At 55.6% G+C, this 16,989-nt stretch overlaps 1 protein-coding gene across 2 annotated transcripts in view; it reads right to left on the bottom strand.

Annotated features, from left to right (window-relative positions):
• The window catches only part of ZNF423 (zinc finger protein 423), a 399,039-nt gene that overhangs the window by 118,016 nt on the left and 264,034 nt on the right, over positions 1-16,989 (bottom strand). For both annotated transcript variants that reach the window (XM_058674445.1, XM_058674443.1), the window contains exon 4: positions 3,389-6,606. In XM_058674445.1, the coding sequence (XP_058530428.1) occupies positions 3,389-6,606 (3,218 nt within the window). The remainder of the gene's footprint in view (positions 1-3,388; positions 6,607-16,989) is intronic.

The following is a 16,989-nucleotide window of genomic DNA, read 5'->3' as shown; positions in this document are numbered from 1 at the left end:
AATTCCAAAAGTTCATGGAAGGACAGAATTAAAGCTCAGCTCCTTTTCTCAGCGCACATTGTTTATGAATACTGTGAAGTACCCTGTATGTGTACCAAGCCCAGTGCACATGGTCAGCACATCCAACGACTTCTCAGAGACACACATTTGCTCTTTCATAGAGCTCTAACACTCATGCCCATCCATCCTAAATACATTCACAGGTGCACAGGCCACTTCTCACCCAAAGGCATAGGCAGACATAGAGACCCTAAGGGCTCGTGTATAATCACACACAGGTGTGCACGCAGAGGCACAAACATGGAGACCCTATGTGTGCTCATGCACTGTCACACGTAGGCGCACACACACAGGCTCCCCAGCACCAACGCCCTCCTTGCCTGGTCCTCACTCTAATGCCCACCTTTCATCTGACACCCTTCTCTATGCCCTGGAGACTTGTTCTCCTCCAAGCTACAGCCCCCATGGGGAGACACAATTACAGGAAGATAGAATCAGGCATCCAGAGAATCCCTCTTCTCTGGGGCCCAGCCAGGGAGTACAAAGCCCAGGTCCGGGGCCTGTGGTCAAATGTCAGAGGCCGCCTGCTGTTTCCTGGCCCTGAGCAGCCTCAGCCAGGGGCCTGGGACAGAAGGGAAAGAGCACTGCAAACAGCACAGCAGAAGAGACAGGGCAGGCAAGAGCTGGCCAGCCCTTGCAGAAGGGCCGGATGGAAGACAGAGGCTGCAGTGCCGAATGCCCTCCCCCAGGATGTGAAGAGGGAGGGATACTGAACACTTGGTTCTTGCGACCACCAGTGTACGGATGGGGAGAGCAGAGGCTCCACTGGGCAGCCAGAGCCCTGCACATGGTGAGCAAGTGATGAACTCTGCGCTTCCCAGGTGAGCTTCCCAGGCCTGCTGGCTGAGCTGCTGCTCTCCATTCCAAGCCCAGACTTCCCTGGACACTCCTGGCCTCAGTGGCAGAAATCTGGTGTGATCTGGATGCCAGCTCACCCTCTAACTTGAATGGCTATGAACTGGGGTGTGGGAAGAGCCCCTTGGCTACCCCCTCCTCACCCAGAAAGGCACTTTGAGGGGTCTGGTAAGCGGCTGCAGGCCCGGGCCTTGCCCATGCTGGCCTTGAGTTGGAGCAATGCCGTCATTACCCACACGCAGAGGGGGAGGCGGAAAACTCAACGCTTCACGCTCCAGCCCACAGCAGCCTCAGCCCCACAGGAACCCAGTCCTGCGAGAACTGGTTGCCATGGATACACTCCCGAGGGTCCCCGCCTGCCAGCCCCCAAGCCCCAGCGCAGCCCCCAGAGTCAGCTCTTACATGAGTAAGTCCTGGGGGAGGGGAGGAGTGGGTGAACAGACAGCTGGGCCCCTGCCCCAAGGCGTGCCCAGGCAGGGGGCAGCTCCCCAGAGGCCCTGCCTGGGCCGGGAGGTACCTGGTCTTTGTCTAGTTCCTTTCTGTAAGTGGCCCATCTGCTGGGGCGGCTGCACACACAGAGATGGGGTCTGCAGGCTAACAGCCTCACACACTTCTTGGCATCCTGGTGTGTGAGCAGCAACATGGGAAGGCTCGGACGGGTATGGCGTGTTCAGCACATCCCTGGCCCTCGATGGGTGGGTGGTGACTGTTACCCTCTGCTCTGTGCCCCACGCTTACCTTACACATTTCACCCTTGAAGCAAAGCACTGAGGTCAACACGGGCAATGGTTACCATTTCCGCAACTGGCACAGAGCAGGCCTTGGGCACAGACCAGAGATTACCCGCCCAGCCCCCACAACCTACCACGTCAGCTTTGGAGACGGGCAGGATTACTATTTCTATTTTTATTACTGTTACTACTCCTGCATTCACAGTGACTCACCATATTTCTATCAGCCCCTGGCTCAGCAGAGGACAGAGGCCCAACACAGAGTTTACAACCCAGGCCACCATACTCTAGGATGCAAACACGCCCGAGGCTGGCAGGCCCAAGCCCAGGAGGCAGGGCTGGACAGCAGTGGCCAGTGCCTCTGCTCAAGCCACATCTGCTTAGAGACTGAGATCAGCAGAAACATCCTGAGAAGATGGGGTGTTAGTACACCTAAAAGGAACTTTCTTCCAGACGGGCCTTGGAGGAGAAGCCTGAGGTCCCAGTGGACCACACACAGCTCTGTCTTCACTGCAGTATTTCTTTTTCTGGGCTGGGTGCCCAAGGACAGACTCCTTTTCCCAGCAAAGTCTTACCAGCCCCATCAGTGACACTGGGGGGTGAGGCAAGAAGACCCGCCAGCTTCCTTCCCCCTCATTCTCTGCAGCGCTCCTCCTCCTCTCTTTCCCCCATCCTCTCCAGATTCCAGCGTCTCAGGCCTCAGTTCTTAAGACTATTTCCCTTCGCCAACATCTCTGTGTTGCTGCAGACACCTGTAACAGGTGGCCCTTCCTCCAAGTCATGCCTGCTTGCAGGCCTGCCGTTGGCTCCAGCAGCAGTCCTCCAAGGAACAGAGACTCCTGGGATCTGCCTGGCACCCCTGTGCTCTGGAAATAGACAAACAGACTCAACGGGAATCCCTGGAGTCCTGTTGTCTGACACCCAAAGGCCCCAGGGGCTCCAGGTTCACATCAGCGCCCCTCAGCCCCTGAGGGCTGAGAGAACCCAGCAGTAGCCAGCATGTACCTTATCTTGCTGAGAGGTACTCATGCCAGGCCTGTGCCTCTACCTGTCAAGGCAGCTCTATCCTCAGTCCTCCTTGGCTGCCGAGCCTCTACGAAGGTAAGGAAAGCTTTGAGAAATGAATGATTGAGTCAATCAATCACTTAGGATAACAGCAATGGGAACCATTCCTCCGAGCCTTCCACGCACCAGGAACTGCACTACTGGAATGATGTAGTTGAGAAAAGCAACTGCTGAGTGCAGCCGGCCTGACTGAGCCCCAGCCAAGTGCCAGGCCTAAAGGTCATTTATGTGCACCACATCTACAAACTGCAAAGAATCCTGGATCTAGAGCCAATAAAAACTCCCAAGCTTGCCCAAGGAGAAACCCCGCAAGTAGGTCTAGTCCCCAACCAGCAACCAAGACACTGCCACTACCGACGGAGGACCATGCTGCATCAGCCGCTGCGCCCAGCACTGAACCGCATGACTTCCCTGCTCAACTACCACACCTCCCAGAGGTTGAGAGCAGCATTATTCCAGCCACACAGTTGCACACTTGACAAATGAGACCCAGAAAAATAAGAAACATGTGCATGTCAAACAGCCAGAATGGTAGGCAACTGTAGGGTTCAAATTCCATGAGGGGATGTGCTTAACTCCCATACAGGGGGCAGGCACTGTTCTTGGGTTGTCTCTGTGGGGAGGGGCAGAGCCCCGTGAGGAGCAGGTGCAGCATCAGGTAGGCAGGCTGCACTTACCCGGGGCACGGGTGATGTCTGTGCTCCTTTCCGGGGCCCACTGGTCTCCGGTGTGAGGTCACGGTGATCCACCTGCATGTGGCTCTCCAGGTCTTCAGCGCTCTCAAACTTGACGCTGCACTCAGGGCAGCGGAGGCCGGCACAGGGCCGGTCAGCGGGCTCAGGCGGGGCCAAGCTGCCCACTTGTCCATTGGCACTGCGTGCCACGCAGCTGGCACAGAGGCCATAGGGGAGCCCGTTCACATCAAGCTTCACAAGGTCCTGCTTGCTGCGGAATTCCTTGAGGCACAGGGCACACTTGTAGAGCTTCTGTGGGCCCTGGCCATTGGGGGAGGAGGCAGCCGAGCTGCCAGCCAGCTTCTGCATGTGGAAGGTGCCGTGGATCTTGAGCTCGAGCGTGGAGGTGACCGTCTGCATGCAGACCACGCAGCGGAAGCCCGTGAGGGAGTTGCGCAGGTCGGGGTGCATCTGGCAGTGTTCGATGAACTCCTCCTCGCTCTGCAATGGCATCTTGCAGATGCGACAGGTGCCCGTGTCCAGGCTCTTGCTGTGGGTCACCTTGTGCTCGGTGAGCGTCAGCAGCGAGGGGAAGCGCTCGCCGCAGATGGGGCACATGTAGTGCTTGGCAGGGCCCCGGTGCGTCTGCAGGTGCTCCCGCAGCCCATTCTCGGAGAAGAAAGTCCGTGAGCAGACGTTGCACTTGTGGCTGCCCTTGATGAACTCTGCCTTCTTGCGTGAGCCGTCGTCCTCGCCAGGTCGGATGTTGTGGTCCCTCAGCCGGTGATTCTGCAGCAGCACCTCCATGGTGTAGGCCGCCCCGCAGATGTCGCAGCCATACATGGGCTCCGAAGCATCCACATCATCTTCACTGGCCTCGTGGCTGTTGGGGGCTTCCGGGTTCTTGAGCAATATGCCCTGCAGGTCAGCCGGCTCGGCTTTCTTGCTGGCTGCGGGGGGCACCCCGTTGGCGGTGCCATTCTCGGCCGTGGCATCGAACACGCAATGCTTCTCTCGGAGATGCTTCTCCAGCAGGATGATGGCATGGAAGGCCTTGCTGCAGAACTTGCAGTTGTACTTCTTGCTGTGCGTGGTGATGTGGCACTGCAGCTCCACCTCGGTGCTAAAGGTCTCCCCGCAGAAGATGCACTTGTGTGCCTTAGCCGGGTTGCCCAGATGGCTGTGCTTGACATGTACCTGCAGGTCAGCCTCCTTGCGGAAGTCCCAGTTGCAGGCCGTGCAGCGGTACATCTTCTTTTCGTTGCTGTGCTTCACGGCCAGGTGTACCTGGATGGACACCTTGGAGTCGAAGACCTCCTGGCACAGAGTGCAGTGGTACAGCACGAAGGTGTGCATGTCCAACAGGTGCTTCTGGAGGTCGTCCACCGAGGAGAACTGCTTGTCACAGCTCTCACACACGTAGTGGGTGGACGTGGTCATGTAGTGCACCGTCAGGTGCTGCAGCAGCGAGTCCTGAGAGTCGAAGTCCTCTTTGCACTGTGGGCACGCCTGCTTCCGCAGCAGCAGCTCCAGGTGCAGCTTCAGGTGGGTCTGGAAGCTCTCGAAGCTGGAGAACTTGAGGTCACACTGATTGCAGGGGTACTCGCCGTTGGAGATGGAGTTAGCGCTGGCCGCCGAGAGCCGCTGCCGCTTTGGGGAGGACACCTCGACATCGGAGGAGACGGGGCTCTGCTCGGCCTTGGACTTTTTGCCATGGGCCAGCGGGATGTTCTTGTGGTTCTCCTTGATGTGCTTGGTGAGCTTCAGGATGGAGCCGAAGATGGGCGAGTTGGTGCAGTAGGGGCAGGAGTAGACCTCCATGAAGGACTGGGTGGGCTGCACGACTGGGGACTCGAGCTTGGCACTGCCCATGCTGCAGTGGGCTTGCTGGATGTGTTCCGTGAGGGAGGACTCAGTGAGGAAGCCCATGGAGCACTGGTTGCAGAAGAAGGCGTTGGTGCCATCAGGGGCATTGGCATTGGGGCCGCAGTGGGAGACGCGGATGTGTTCCTGCAGGCTGTTGATGTCAGCGAACATCTCGGGGCAATAGTTGCAGTGGAAGGCGGAGATGTTGCCGAACTGCATGACGGGGTAGGCGTGGCTCTTGTGCAGCTTGCGCACGTGCTCGTTGAGGTTGTAGAGGGTGGGCATGGAGTCCAGGCAGATCTGACACGTGTGGCTCTGCTGCGGCTTGTCGGCATGGATGGTCTTCAGGTGGATCTCCAGCACGGCCAGGCTGGTGAAGTCCCGCTTGGAGCAGTAGGGGCAACTGTAGACCACCTTGGACCAGCCCTGCCCATCATCCCGCAGTTTCTTCTGCCCCCGCAGCGGCTTCAGAGTGGAGTCCGGGGTGGAGCCACGCTCCACGGAGGCGCTGGAGTCGGGTGTGGCGCTGCTCATGGAGGCCACACTGCCCAGCACAGGGTCGGGGCTGGCGCTGTGATTACTGGAATCAGGTTGCCGATGGCTGTCCAGGTGGCAGTAGACGCCCTCCACTGAGGAGAACTGCTCCGGGCACATGGGGCACTTGTGTTTCTGGTTGGCGTGGGCCTGGTGGATGTGGCTGAGCAGCCTGTTCTCGTCGACGAAGACCTCGGGGCAGTGGATACACTGCAGGTCTGCCTTCTCGGAGAGCTGCGGGTGGCGCGTGAGCACGTGCTTCTCCAGCTCCTCGGTCTGGCTGAAGGTGTCCTCGCAGTAGTCACACATGAAGTCGTCCTTCTTGGCTTCCTTCTCCGACTTGGCCAGGTGCTCCTTGTTCTTCTTATGGGCCTGCATGTGGCTCTGCAGGGAGCTGGTAGAGGAGAAGCCACGCTTGCACACCGTGCACTTGAAGGGTTTGCTGGAGCTGTGGGTCTTCAGGTGGATCTTGAGGTGGTCGCTGCGGGAGAAAGCCGCCTCACACTCGTGGCAGTGGTACTTCTTGTCGCCCGTGTGCAGCTTGATGTGCCGGTCGCGGCTCCTCTTGTGCTTAAAGAGGCGGCTGCAATAGGTGCACTTGAACGGTAGCTTGTCGCTGTGGATCTGCTCGTGCCTCTTCAAGTAGCTCAGGCGGATGAAGGACTTGTCGCAGAACTGACAAGGGTACGGCAGGCCCGTGCCCCCTTCCTCCTCACCGAGGCCCAGGTCGCAACCATCTCCGATCATCTGCGTGGGTGACGCAACATCCTTGCTGGAGGGAGATGAGGCCACCCAGGAGAGTTGTGGGTCGTCGTCACCATCTGCAGGGGGAGGGGGAAGTCACGGAGGAGATTAGAGGCAATCCCAGGGCCCCTGAGAAACCAGGGCAGAGCCAGCTTCTCCCAGCTCGTGGGGGTGAGGATGTGCAGCTGGCCGCGTGGCTGCAGGGCGAAGGAGAAGGGTTGGGAAGGAGGAGATGGGGGAGTGGGGGAAGCCAGTGCATTTGTGGATCTTCAGGTCCACTCCGGGGCACCACAGAAGGGCCAGACTTCTCCCTCAGGGAAATGCCATTTCCCTCAGCAACACCTGCCCTGGCCTGGCACCACCTGGTGCCCCACCCTCACCGTCAGAAGGGAGACTCCCGGCCACTTGGCCAATGCAAGGAGGAGGACAGGCCTTGAGAGAGGCACAGCAAATGACCACACAGGCCATGAAACCACAGGGGGAACAAGGCCCCTCACCTGGTCCACAACTGTGAGGCAACGCCCCTCCAACTCCTAAGCCTAGAGAAAAATCTCAACAGAAACCCTCAGGGTGGGTGGAGGGAATGCCCGTTTGTAGAATGGGCTGCACCACGTCTTCTGGGGCTGGAGACACCAGGGACGCCAGAAGCAGCATCTTGGGGAGCAGGCAGACCCTGAGGTGTGAGGTCCTAGGGAACATCTTCACTAGGCCAGCCCACAGCCCTCCCTTTATTCAAGACAGGGACATTCACCCTCAGAACCCAGGGGGATGCGGGTGGTCTGGTGACCAGAGCAAGGGACAGAACCCAGATGGCCACCGAGCTCGGAGCCCTGTCCTTAATTGTACCCAAAGGACAGGGAGCTGCTCTTTCCCACCCAGGGTTTCCCAGGAGACAGGACCCACCTTCTCCCAGCCCCAACCTTGGTCCAGCCTGACAGGGAAAAGAAACAAACCCAAGGCCGGGAAAAACACGGGCCCAGCAGCGAGTGGGGCCCAGTGGGGAGGCGGCGTGCAGGCAGCCTGCGCAGGGAGCAAGCAGGGAGCCAGTTCCCAGGCTCGAGTTTCTGTCGGCTGGATTTAAAACTTAATAATGAATGAAACAGACCACAGGCTGCTGCGGGCAGGGGAGAGACAAACAAAAGCTCCAATTCGGCTGTGCTGACCTTGCTCTTGTAACCGCGGGGAAAGGACTGGGCCCCCACCCCCGCCCCCAGCAGGCTGGATTTTTCAGAAAAACGTGGGACGCAGCCCAGACCTCACGGCTCAGAGACACCCAGACCCACAGGAAGGGAAGGGGCCGGCACAGGCAGGCGGGCACTGGCACACCCGCTCGTGCATACACACACACACACACACACACACACAGCACAGCTCCTGCCCTCCAACGCTGAGCATTCACACATGCACAGCATATGTTGCCACACACATTTATACTCAAACCTGCACACGTCACCGCACACACAGCCAGTTACACATAAACATATATGTCTTCATGCACACGGCCACATGCTGTCACACAGCCACACACCATCACACACACAAATATAGCCACATGCTATCAAATGCATTCACTCAAGCATGTACAGACTCACAAACTCACAGCCACACGCTGTTACACACACATGAAACAGGCACTCACACGCACATGTAGTCTCACACCATCACACACACACACTTTGGGTCACATGTCTCCTATACATACATCTACTCAGGCCACAAACAAATGCCTACACATTCACAAACCAGAGCTCCTCACACCCAAAGTTTCCCCCACCCAGTTGCCTCTTCTGTCCTGAGCCAATATGATACAAAGAGACAAAAGGGACGGTTGAAGGATCCCCCAAAGTCTGTCACAGCTGACACTGAGCCTGATCCTTGGCCTCAGCCGCCACCCCTTGCCCACCCCAGCCCCAGCTCTGACCGTGTGACGATCGCCTGACCCCAGCTGGCACGCCTGGATCAACTCCCCTGGCCAGAGGATGCTCTCCCAGGTTCCTGCAGTCTCCCCACCTCGGAAGCCTGGTACCCAACCTAGCCAGGGGCAGCTCCCAGAATGCCCTCCCAAGTCCAAGGCACTTCTTCCCCTGGGGGCCTCACATGACAGGCACTTCGGATGGGCAGGACGCAGCCGCCTCCAGGTCCCCAGATTAACTGCGTTGGGAGGTGCCCGAGCCCCCTGCCTGTTAATTCCCAGCTCCTGCCAGCTGGGCTCCACAGGGCGCAGACAAAAGGGACCCAGGGGAGTTGCTGGCTGAAGCTGGGGCAGCTGGGGGATGTGCCCAGCCCCTGTCCCCGCCCAGACTCAACTGGCTTCATGTTACTTGTGTGTCTTAGCTCAGCCTTTCCCCCAAACACCTCCGAGCCCTGCCTTTGCCCAGGGTTCCCTGGCAGGCCACTCCAACAGGACAGATGAGGAAATGGGGACATGGTCCCAGCAACCTGTTCCAGGAAATGACAGCGCAGGACTCCTAAGGGTATCCACATCCAGATGCCCTGATCAAGTTTCAAGTTCGGACCAGCTGACACAGGCAAGAGGAACAAGACCATCACATCTGTGCAGGCAGAAACAGGGTGGGGATTCCAGGGTAGTCCCTGGCTGGAACCCTCTGGGTATAGAGAGGCAGGTGAGCGAGCGCAGGAGGGCGCCTGGCCAGCAGGACATGCCTAGGCATGTGTTTCTCTCAGAGTTAGTTCGCACCCAATTCCTTCCTGCCACCTGATGCCAGAGGGCAAACACCTGCATGCGGCATCCTCCCGGCCCAGCCCTTAACCCACCTGAACCATGAGCATTCCTCCCAACCTTCCAGATTCCGTTTACCCATCTGGAGAAGGGACGCGTCCATCCAGAGGACTGTGTGAGCGACGTCTGTAGTGTGACAGGCAAGACACATGCAGATGGGGCATGGTCACGCAGGCAGGAGGAGGCACGGAGCTGCCTCCCCACGAGGCTGTGCTAAGGATGGCTCCCTTAGAACAAGGGAGTAGCATGGTATGCAAATTACACTTCAATAAAGCTGTTAAACAAAAGCACTATTTTGCCAATAATAATAATTAGAGCTAATTAGTGCCACTAGTGCTAATATTAGCGGCGACTTTATTGGGCTCATCTTCCGTGCCAGCACTGTGCTAAGTGTGCCTTTCTTCTCCTCCTAATGATCACGTCTCCTTGTCTTGGGGAGCATCCCATTTCTGAGATGGAGAAGCTGAGGCTGGAGGAGGTGAGGGACATGTGCCCATCCCTACAGTACCAGATGTCCTGAGGGTGGGGGGTGGGTCTGGCCCCAATGCATTCCCAGGGAGCATAGGACTGATCCCCAGGCCAGACACCAGTCATTCATCCATGGGGCTCGGGAAGCTAGCTTCTGAACCCGCCCTGGCACTGCCGCCAGGATACCCAGTGTTCCTTGCGGGGCTGGCTGCTTGGCTTTATTTTTCTGCAAACAAGCTTCCCAACTACAGCAAAGCGCATTATTCTGGGAGCAGCAAACTGAGCAACTGCTGAGATGATAATCATCTGAATTGAAATGAAAGTCAGGCTCCTCCAACTGAAAAGGCCCAAGCATGGGAAATGGGCATGTTGACATGCAACGTCCCGAATTCAGAAGGCCCTGTTTAAAACCCTTTATTCAGACAGCACTCAACTTTGGCTGCTGCCCGCACACCCCTTCCAAATGCCATTTGGCTCTGGGGGCGCCCAGCTAAGTACTCTAGAAGGTGGCTGGAGTCAGGAGCAGGGGCTCAAGTTCGGAATGTATTGGTCTGGGAATCTGTAGAGAGGTCTTGTCTTGAAGCAGAAACAACCCTTACACACACGAATCTCTGGACGCCACCTACATGCAATACACCCCTGCATACACCCCCGACAGACAGAAGGCACCCGTGAAGCCTCAGCTTGCAATGCCCACACGTGTCTCAGACCACCAGTTCAGGTCCTGGCTGCTCCACTTCCAATCGAGCTAACTTCTGATCCAGCTCCGTTAATGTGCCTTTGGAGAGCAGCAGAGGATGGCCCAGTGCTTGGCTCCCTGCCATCCAGATGGGGGTTTCAGGTTCCTGGCTTCAGCCTGGTGCAGTCCCAGAAGCCATTTGAGAATTGAAGCACCAATGAAAGATACTTTTCAGGCCTAGTGTGATGGCTCAATTGGCTAATCTTCCCCTTGTAAATACCAGCATCCTATATGGGTACCAGTTCATGTCTTGGCCGCTCTATTTCCAATCTAGCTCCCTGCTTGTGGCCTGGAAAAGCAGTAAAGGATGGCCTAAAGCCTTAGGACCCTGCATCCATGTAAGAGACCCAGAAGAATAATTAGCACGGATTATTAGCATTTTAAGAAGCTCCTGGCTTCGGATCAGCTCAGCTCTGGTTGTTGCGGCCACTTGGGGAGTGAACCAGTGGATGAAAGATCTTTCTCTCTGTTTCTTCTTCTCTCTGTAAATCTACCTTTCCAATAAAAGTAAGAGAATTGAAAGACATCCCCCTCCCTCTTTCTCCCTTCCAAGTAAATAAAATAAATACTAAACCAGATGCAGACAGGGAAAGCCAAAGTGTAGAAATGAGGTAAAGACAACCCCCAGGTCCCATTCAACCTGAACATTCTAGAACTCAGGCAGGTTTTCATCAGCCAGTCCCCTCCTCATGGTGCAGGAAATGCTCAGACGGATTTTACCGTGTGCCAGGCACTCGCCTGAGAGCTCACATTCACTCCTCCATTTGGTCTTCAACAGTTCGATGAGGCGGCTCCTGTGAAGATGGCTTCCATTTACTGATGCAACAGCGAGACGCAGAGAGGCTGACGAACTCCTCTAGCGCCACACAGCACAGAAGCAAGCAGGCACACCAGCTCTATCCATGTGCTCACCCCACTGTGCTACGTGGCTTTTTGGGAGGGGGCTGTCCCCCAAGACAGCCCTTCAGTGCTCCCCACTTCCGCTCAGAGTAAGTATGATCAGAGCACCATGAGTGGAGACATCGCTCTCAAACATTAAAGTCATTTAAAACTGACTGATCCTGAAGAAGGTCTGGCAGGAAATGTGTTCTGTGAGACTTTGCTACAGGAAGAGAAGCAAAACAAGCATAAAAGGGGAGAGACATTTTGATAAAAATTCAATTAAGCAGAGAAAAGCACATTAAGTGGCCTTCAGAAGATGTCAGCTGCAGAAAGAGCCGGGCGCAAGTCACGCGGTCACCCTGGGTGACTGTTACAGAGCAGCAGGCACCTCCATGCATCCGATCCAGGCGGAACCCACACGACCGAGGAGCGGGGAGGACTTGCCCAGAGACCCCCAGGGGAGGGCCGTCAGGGAGGGACCACAGTCTTGAGGGGGATGAGGCAACCCTTCCCTCACCAGAGCTATGCAAGAGGAATACATGGGAGGGCTCCCTGTATTGAAAGCGGGGGTGATGACAGCAAATGTCCAGGAAGTCCCAGATTTCTAGAACTTTCCTGGGCTGGCCAGTCCCATACATGTGAATAAAAATGATCATTAGAGGATCAGATCTGAACCAGTACTGGAAGCAAAGTCACCCTCAAGGCCCCCATGGGCATGCTGTGCCATGAACTGTGCTTCCATTCTTCGTGGGGTGAGAAGAGGTGTCACTCAAGGGCCTCCCGCCTTGGCCGTGCCTTAGGGAAGTCCCAGACTGAGAAAGTGACCTGTGATGGGGTACTAGACAGGGTGTCAGGACTGGATCTTGCTGCCTCTGTTGTCATCTCGGACACTGGAATTCCCCGTCCCAAGCAGCTCTCGGGGGAATATCAAGGTCATCTTGCACAATATTCCCCCCAGCCAGACTGACTGTGACGGCCTCAAGGGGCCTTATAATTCTTTCCAAGGCTGTAGAACGTACCCTTAGCACTCAATCAGTTTTGGGGAGAAAGCAAAACTTCCAAGGAGACAGATGCCAATCAATGAAGCTCTTGGAGGAGCAATCCTCTCTAGGGACGTAGGTATTGGGTTAAGGCCTCCCAAATACCACATTTCACATACAGGCAATGGAACCCAATGGCTGTGTTATGGCCTGTAAAGGGGGCTCCCGGCCATAGGAAGAGTTAGCTGCAATCCTAGCTGATGGAGAGGCTTCCAACAGCAGGTACAAAGTGACCCGGATCTCCCAGGAACAAGCCCACATTGCCCACAGCCTGAGGAAACATGAACAACACACCCAACAGCAGGGACCTGCAGACACAGTGTACAACGAGAAGCAGCACCAAGAGGGGCAGGGGGCTTCCCAGATGTGTGATGGCACAGATTCCACTGGGGGCATCTGAGCAAGTCCCTGCTCTCAGATCTGCCCCCAAGAAGCCCAGAGCTCCCAGGTGAAGCAGGGAATTCTCTCTCTCTCTCTTTAAAGATTTATTTATTTTTATTGGAAAAACAGATATACAGAGAGGAGGAGAGACAGAGAGGAAGATCTTCCGTCCATTGGTTTACTCCCCAAGCGGCCGCAAAAGCTGGAGCTGAGCCAATCCGAAGCCAGGAACCAGGAGCCTCTTCTGGGTCTCCCACACAGGTGCAGGGTCCTAAGGCTTTGAGCCGTCCTCAACTGCTTTCCCAGTGGGGCTGCTGGGATTAGAACCGGCGCCCATATGGGATCCCAGCGTTCAAGGTGAGGACTTTAAAAACTACACTATTGCGCCGGGCCCCGAGCAGGGAATTCTCACTGTGCAAGGTCCACAAGTAACTCAGGCCCCAGGGGTACCTACAGGCTGGATGGGTCAGAGTTGTCATGCAATCCATGACCTCCCTAATCAGTTTTGCCCCTGTGCATAAACCAACATCCATGAGTGAACAGCTAGAGATGCTGTGCAGACCAGCATTCCTCCTACACCTCAAGATGGGGAAGCTGCAACAACCCAGCATAATCAGGCAGGCCCAGACTCAACTCGTGGGGCACGCTGTCTTCTCTGGTGGCATTCACCATATCCTCCAGGAGGGCGGCACTCCTGCCATGTGTGTAAATGAGGCTACTCAGAGGCAGAGTGCCAGACGCCCATACTCACTGACCTGCCAACCAGCGGCTCACACTTCCTCCCCAGGTCCAGGGGACACTGCATCAGCCATCCTATTCCTCTGCTGACTCCAGAGCTTGAGCCACGTTGCAGGTCCCAAGCTGGACAACCCTGTTCCCTGCCACAAAGTCATGTGGGGCAAAGTCCCAGGTGGATGAAGGGGCGGGGAGGACAGGTGTGATGACAAGCACCAGGGATGTGGTGACTGGCTAGTGGGCACAGCAGGATGCTGCTGGGCAAGTTTGCACAGAAACAAAGCCGGAGGTTGCAGCAGACAGTGTTACTGACACCCACATCACCGCTCTGACAGCTTGTGTGTGATGCTACCTGCTGAAGCAGACTTAAGCTTGCCCACCTGCCATCCTTCACATCTAGAGATGGCCTTGGGTGATGTGGGTAGGCCCCGTGCATCGCCGAGAGAGAAGCAGGATTGGTGCAATGTACAAGGACTGGTCTTGGAGTTGGATGGAGCGCAGGCCACACCCAGAGCGCTGCCTCTGCAGAGGCCCGAGTCCCTTCCCCTTCCCACTTTGGGCCAGGAACTTCACAGGGCAGGATCTGTGGTCACGGCCACAGCAGCAGCAGCAGCAGGACACGGCAGATCTGGGGACAAGGAACGGGGATCAGCACTGGCTCTGGTGAGGAGCAAGATCCCAGAGGCCTCACCAGCCAGCTTTGAGCGGGTGAAGACACGTGGATAGGCCAGCCACGTGCAGGCAGGCACGGAGGGAGGCAGCGAGAGAGATGCCCATTAGGAAATGCAGGAATTGTCTTGGATGACACCCGACTCCTCTTGAGCACGCTTGAGAGAAATGTGGGCCTGTCAGGAAATGCAGGGCACATGACTGCCCACGGAAGGCAGGGGTGCCTGTGAGACACAGAGGCAGGGTGAAGCTTCGGGGAACTGTGACCCTAGCAGTGACGTGCAAAGCGGAACCTTGCAGGGACCAACCTGCAACCAGCTGAGATTTCCAAGAAAAATGTGGAACATGTAGCTGGCTGTTTTTTCTTGCTACTTATAGTGTAAAAACAAACAAAAAAATCAACAATAAGGGCTGGTGCTGCGGTATAATGAGTCAAGCTGTGCCCACCTGGTCACTGGTTCACTGGTTCGCATTCTAGTCGCTCCACTTCCAATCCAACTCCCTGCTAATGTGTCTGGGAAAGCAGCAGAGGATGGGTCAAGTGCATGGGCCCCTGTGCTCACGTGCAAGACTTGGAAGAAGCTCTCATTTCAGATCAGCCCAGCCCTGGTCATTGTAGTCATTTGAGGAGTAAACCAGTTCATGGAAGATATCTCTCTCTCTCTCTCTCTCTCTCTCTCTCTCTCTCTCTCTCTCACTCTATCTTTCAAATAAATAAATGCTTAAAAAAAAAAAAACAGTAAGCACTAAAATTAAAAGGTAGCTTGAGAAAACAAGAAGGAACCCTGAATTAATGATTTTGGAATATCTCAGGTGGCAAAACCACCATGTAGTTACAAAGTACACGTTAGCTGAGGGTGTGATTTCACACTGGGTTAACATCTCAAAGCACACACACACACACACACACACACACACAAAGGTCAGAGTACTGAGTCACACAGCAGGCTCTCTTAACGGATTACGGATGTGACTCACAGATCTGGGCCAAACCAGACAGCATCTAGGAAATTCGGAGGCACTGCCCTAGAGCCCTCCCAGAGAAGCCAATGGTAGGCAGAATGATCTAGAAAACATGCAGACCCATGGCAAACACACGAGACGCAGGAGCTTCCTAAAGAATTTACACTGGCAGAAATACTGCCAGCATGGACCAACAAGGACAGAGAGAACGTAAGAGAAGTGGGTCAGAATCCAAACATGCCACACGCAGGCAAAGCTGCACTCCGCTGCAAACATGCACTACCTTGCATGACTCAGAGGGCAGGCCCAGAGAAGAGGACCCCGAGCCACAGTGGATGAAGTCACCACTGGACAGCACTCAGATTCTGGCACTGTAGAACCATGGCTATCAGAACCCCAGTGTAGTATGTTCCTTTCCCTAATCTTCAAGAGAGGGGACAGACGAACAGGTTGCTAAGAGCCTCTGTAGCTCTCCGAGTCTGTGATCAATTAATGATGTCTGTTCTGAGTAGAGAAAGAACCATGTCGGTAGTAGCTTTCCAGTGCCTCTGAGTTGGGGTGTTTTCCCGTTTGGCACATATTTGTTCAGCCTGCTCTATCTATATGCCTGGTCCTCTCAGGGGTGCAGAAGGTAGCCAGGATTCTTAGGTTCAGATGCTTTTATCTGTCCAACCTCTCTGCTGATTAATTACTATCTAAACTTTAAACTCTAAACCAACCCTTTGTGGCTTTGAAGTACTTTGAAAGAGAGTGAGCAAAAAAGAAAACCCTTTCACGGCGGCAGTCAGGGGAGCGTGTAGACGCTCAGTTTTCCTAAAGGGACCAATGAGGGCATGGTGTAAAGAATAAAGGCCCGGCTCCCAGGGGCATCAAAAGTCCACTCCAGGAAAGGGAAGGGACTGAGTGGCTGGGGGTTGTGTCCCCTGAGGCAGGCGAAGGAGCCCTGTGGAGGCTCCCCCATGAAATCCCAAATTAGAATGGCACTGAGAGCAGAGCTGAAGGCCCTCACATCCACCCCGCCTCCCCGAGGCAGCCCGGAAGCTCTCATGGTTCCGAGCAAGGCCATGGCCAGGGAAAGCAGAGATACTTCTCCCAGTTTGGGAGGATTGGGGGAAGTGGGTAGACAATCAGAAGGGAGGGAGGCTCCAGGGCCAGTGCGCATGCACAGGAGAACAGCCCAAGGCAGAGAGGAAGGAGCTGTGATTACTCCCGGAGACCACCACCCAATGTGTTCCACCTTCAAGGTACCACCAGACGGAAGTCACAGCCAGGCATATAATGCCTACCATCCATGGCCCTAATAACGTCCCAGGCTCCAAGCAGTCCCCATAACTTAGAGACACTAGGTCAACTGCTGGGACACAGGGCTGCCACCGCTTGGTGGCTCACTGAGCCCTGGCCATCACATCCACAGGACAAGGCTATAAGGATGCCTATATTGTAAAGAAAGCAGTTAATGACAGTGCCTCAGCTGCCAAGGAACTCATACCCACAGGCTAAAGACTGTACCACGTGCTGCTAGAGTTGCTCACATGTCTTGAGTCATGGATGCTGCCATCTGCATCCCAATGGACATGTGGAACAAATCTGCATGGCCACCGGGGTGACAGCTTCATTGCTGTCATCCTATCATCCCCACGTAACAAATAAAGTGGGGTGCACCCCACCCCTTCCGGAAGTCTTCATTCACACTGCAAAGTGACCACCCACATGTGAGGACACAGCACAGAGAATCTAGCTTGCAGCCTGCAGAAGCTGACAAAAGGCTGGGCTGGGACTCCTGGCGCAGGGTGCCTTGCCAGCTGGAGGCTGAGAAGCAATGATCTGAGTATTGTGACCCAGG

The sequence above is a fragment of the Ochotona princeps genome, chromosome 16, assembly GCF_030435755.1.
Source record: "Ochotona princeps isolate mOchPri1 chromosome 16, mOchPri1.hap1, whole genome shotgun sequence".
Lineage (NCBI taxonomy): Eukaryota > Metazoa > Chordata > Mammalia > Lagomorpha > Ochotonidae > Ochotona > Ochotona princeps.
This window is presented reverse-complemented; position numbering and strand designations above follow the sequence as displayed.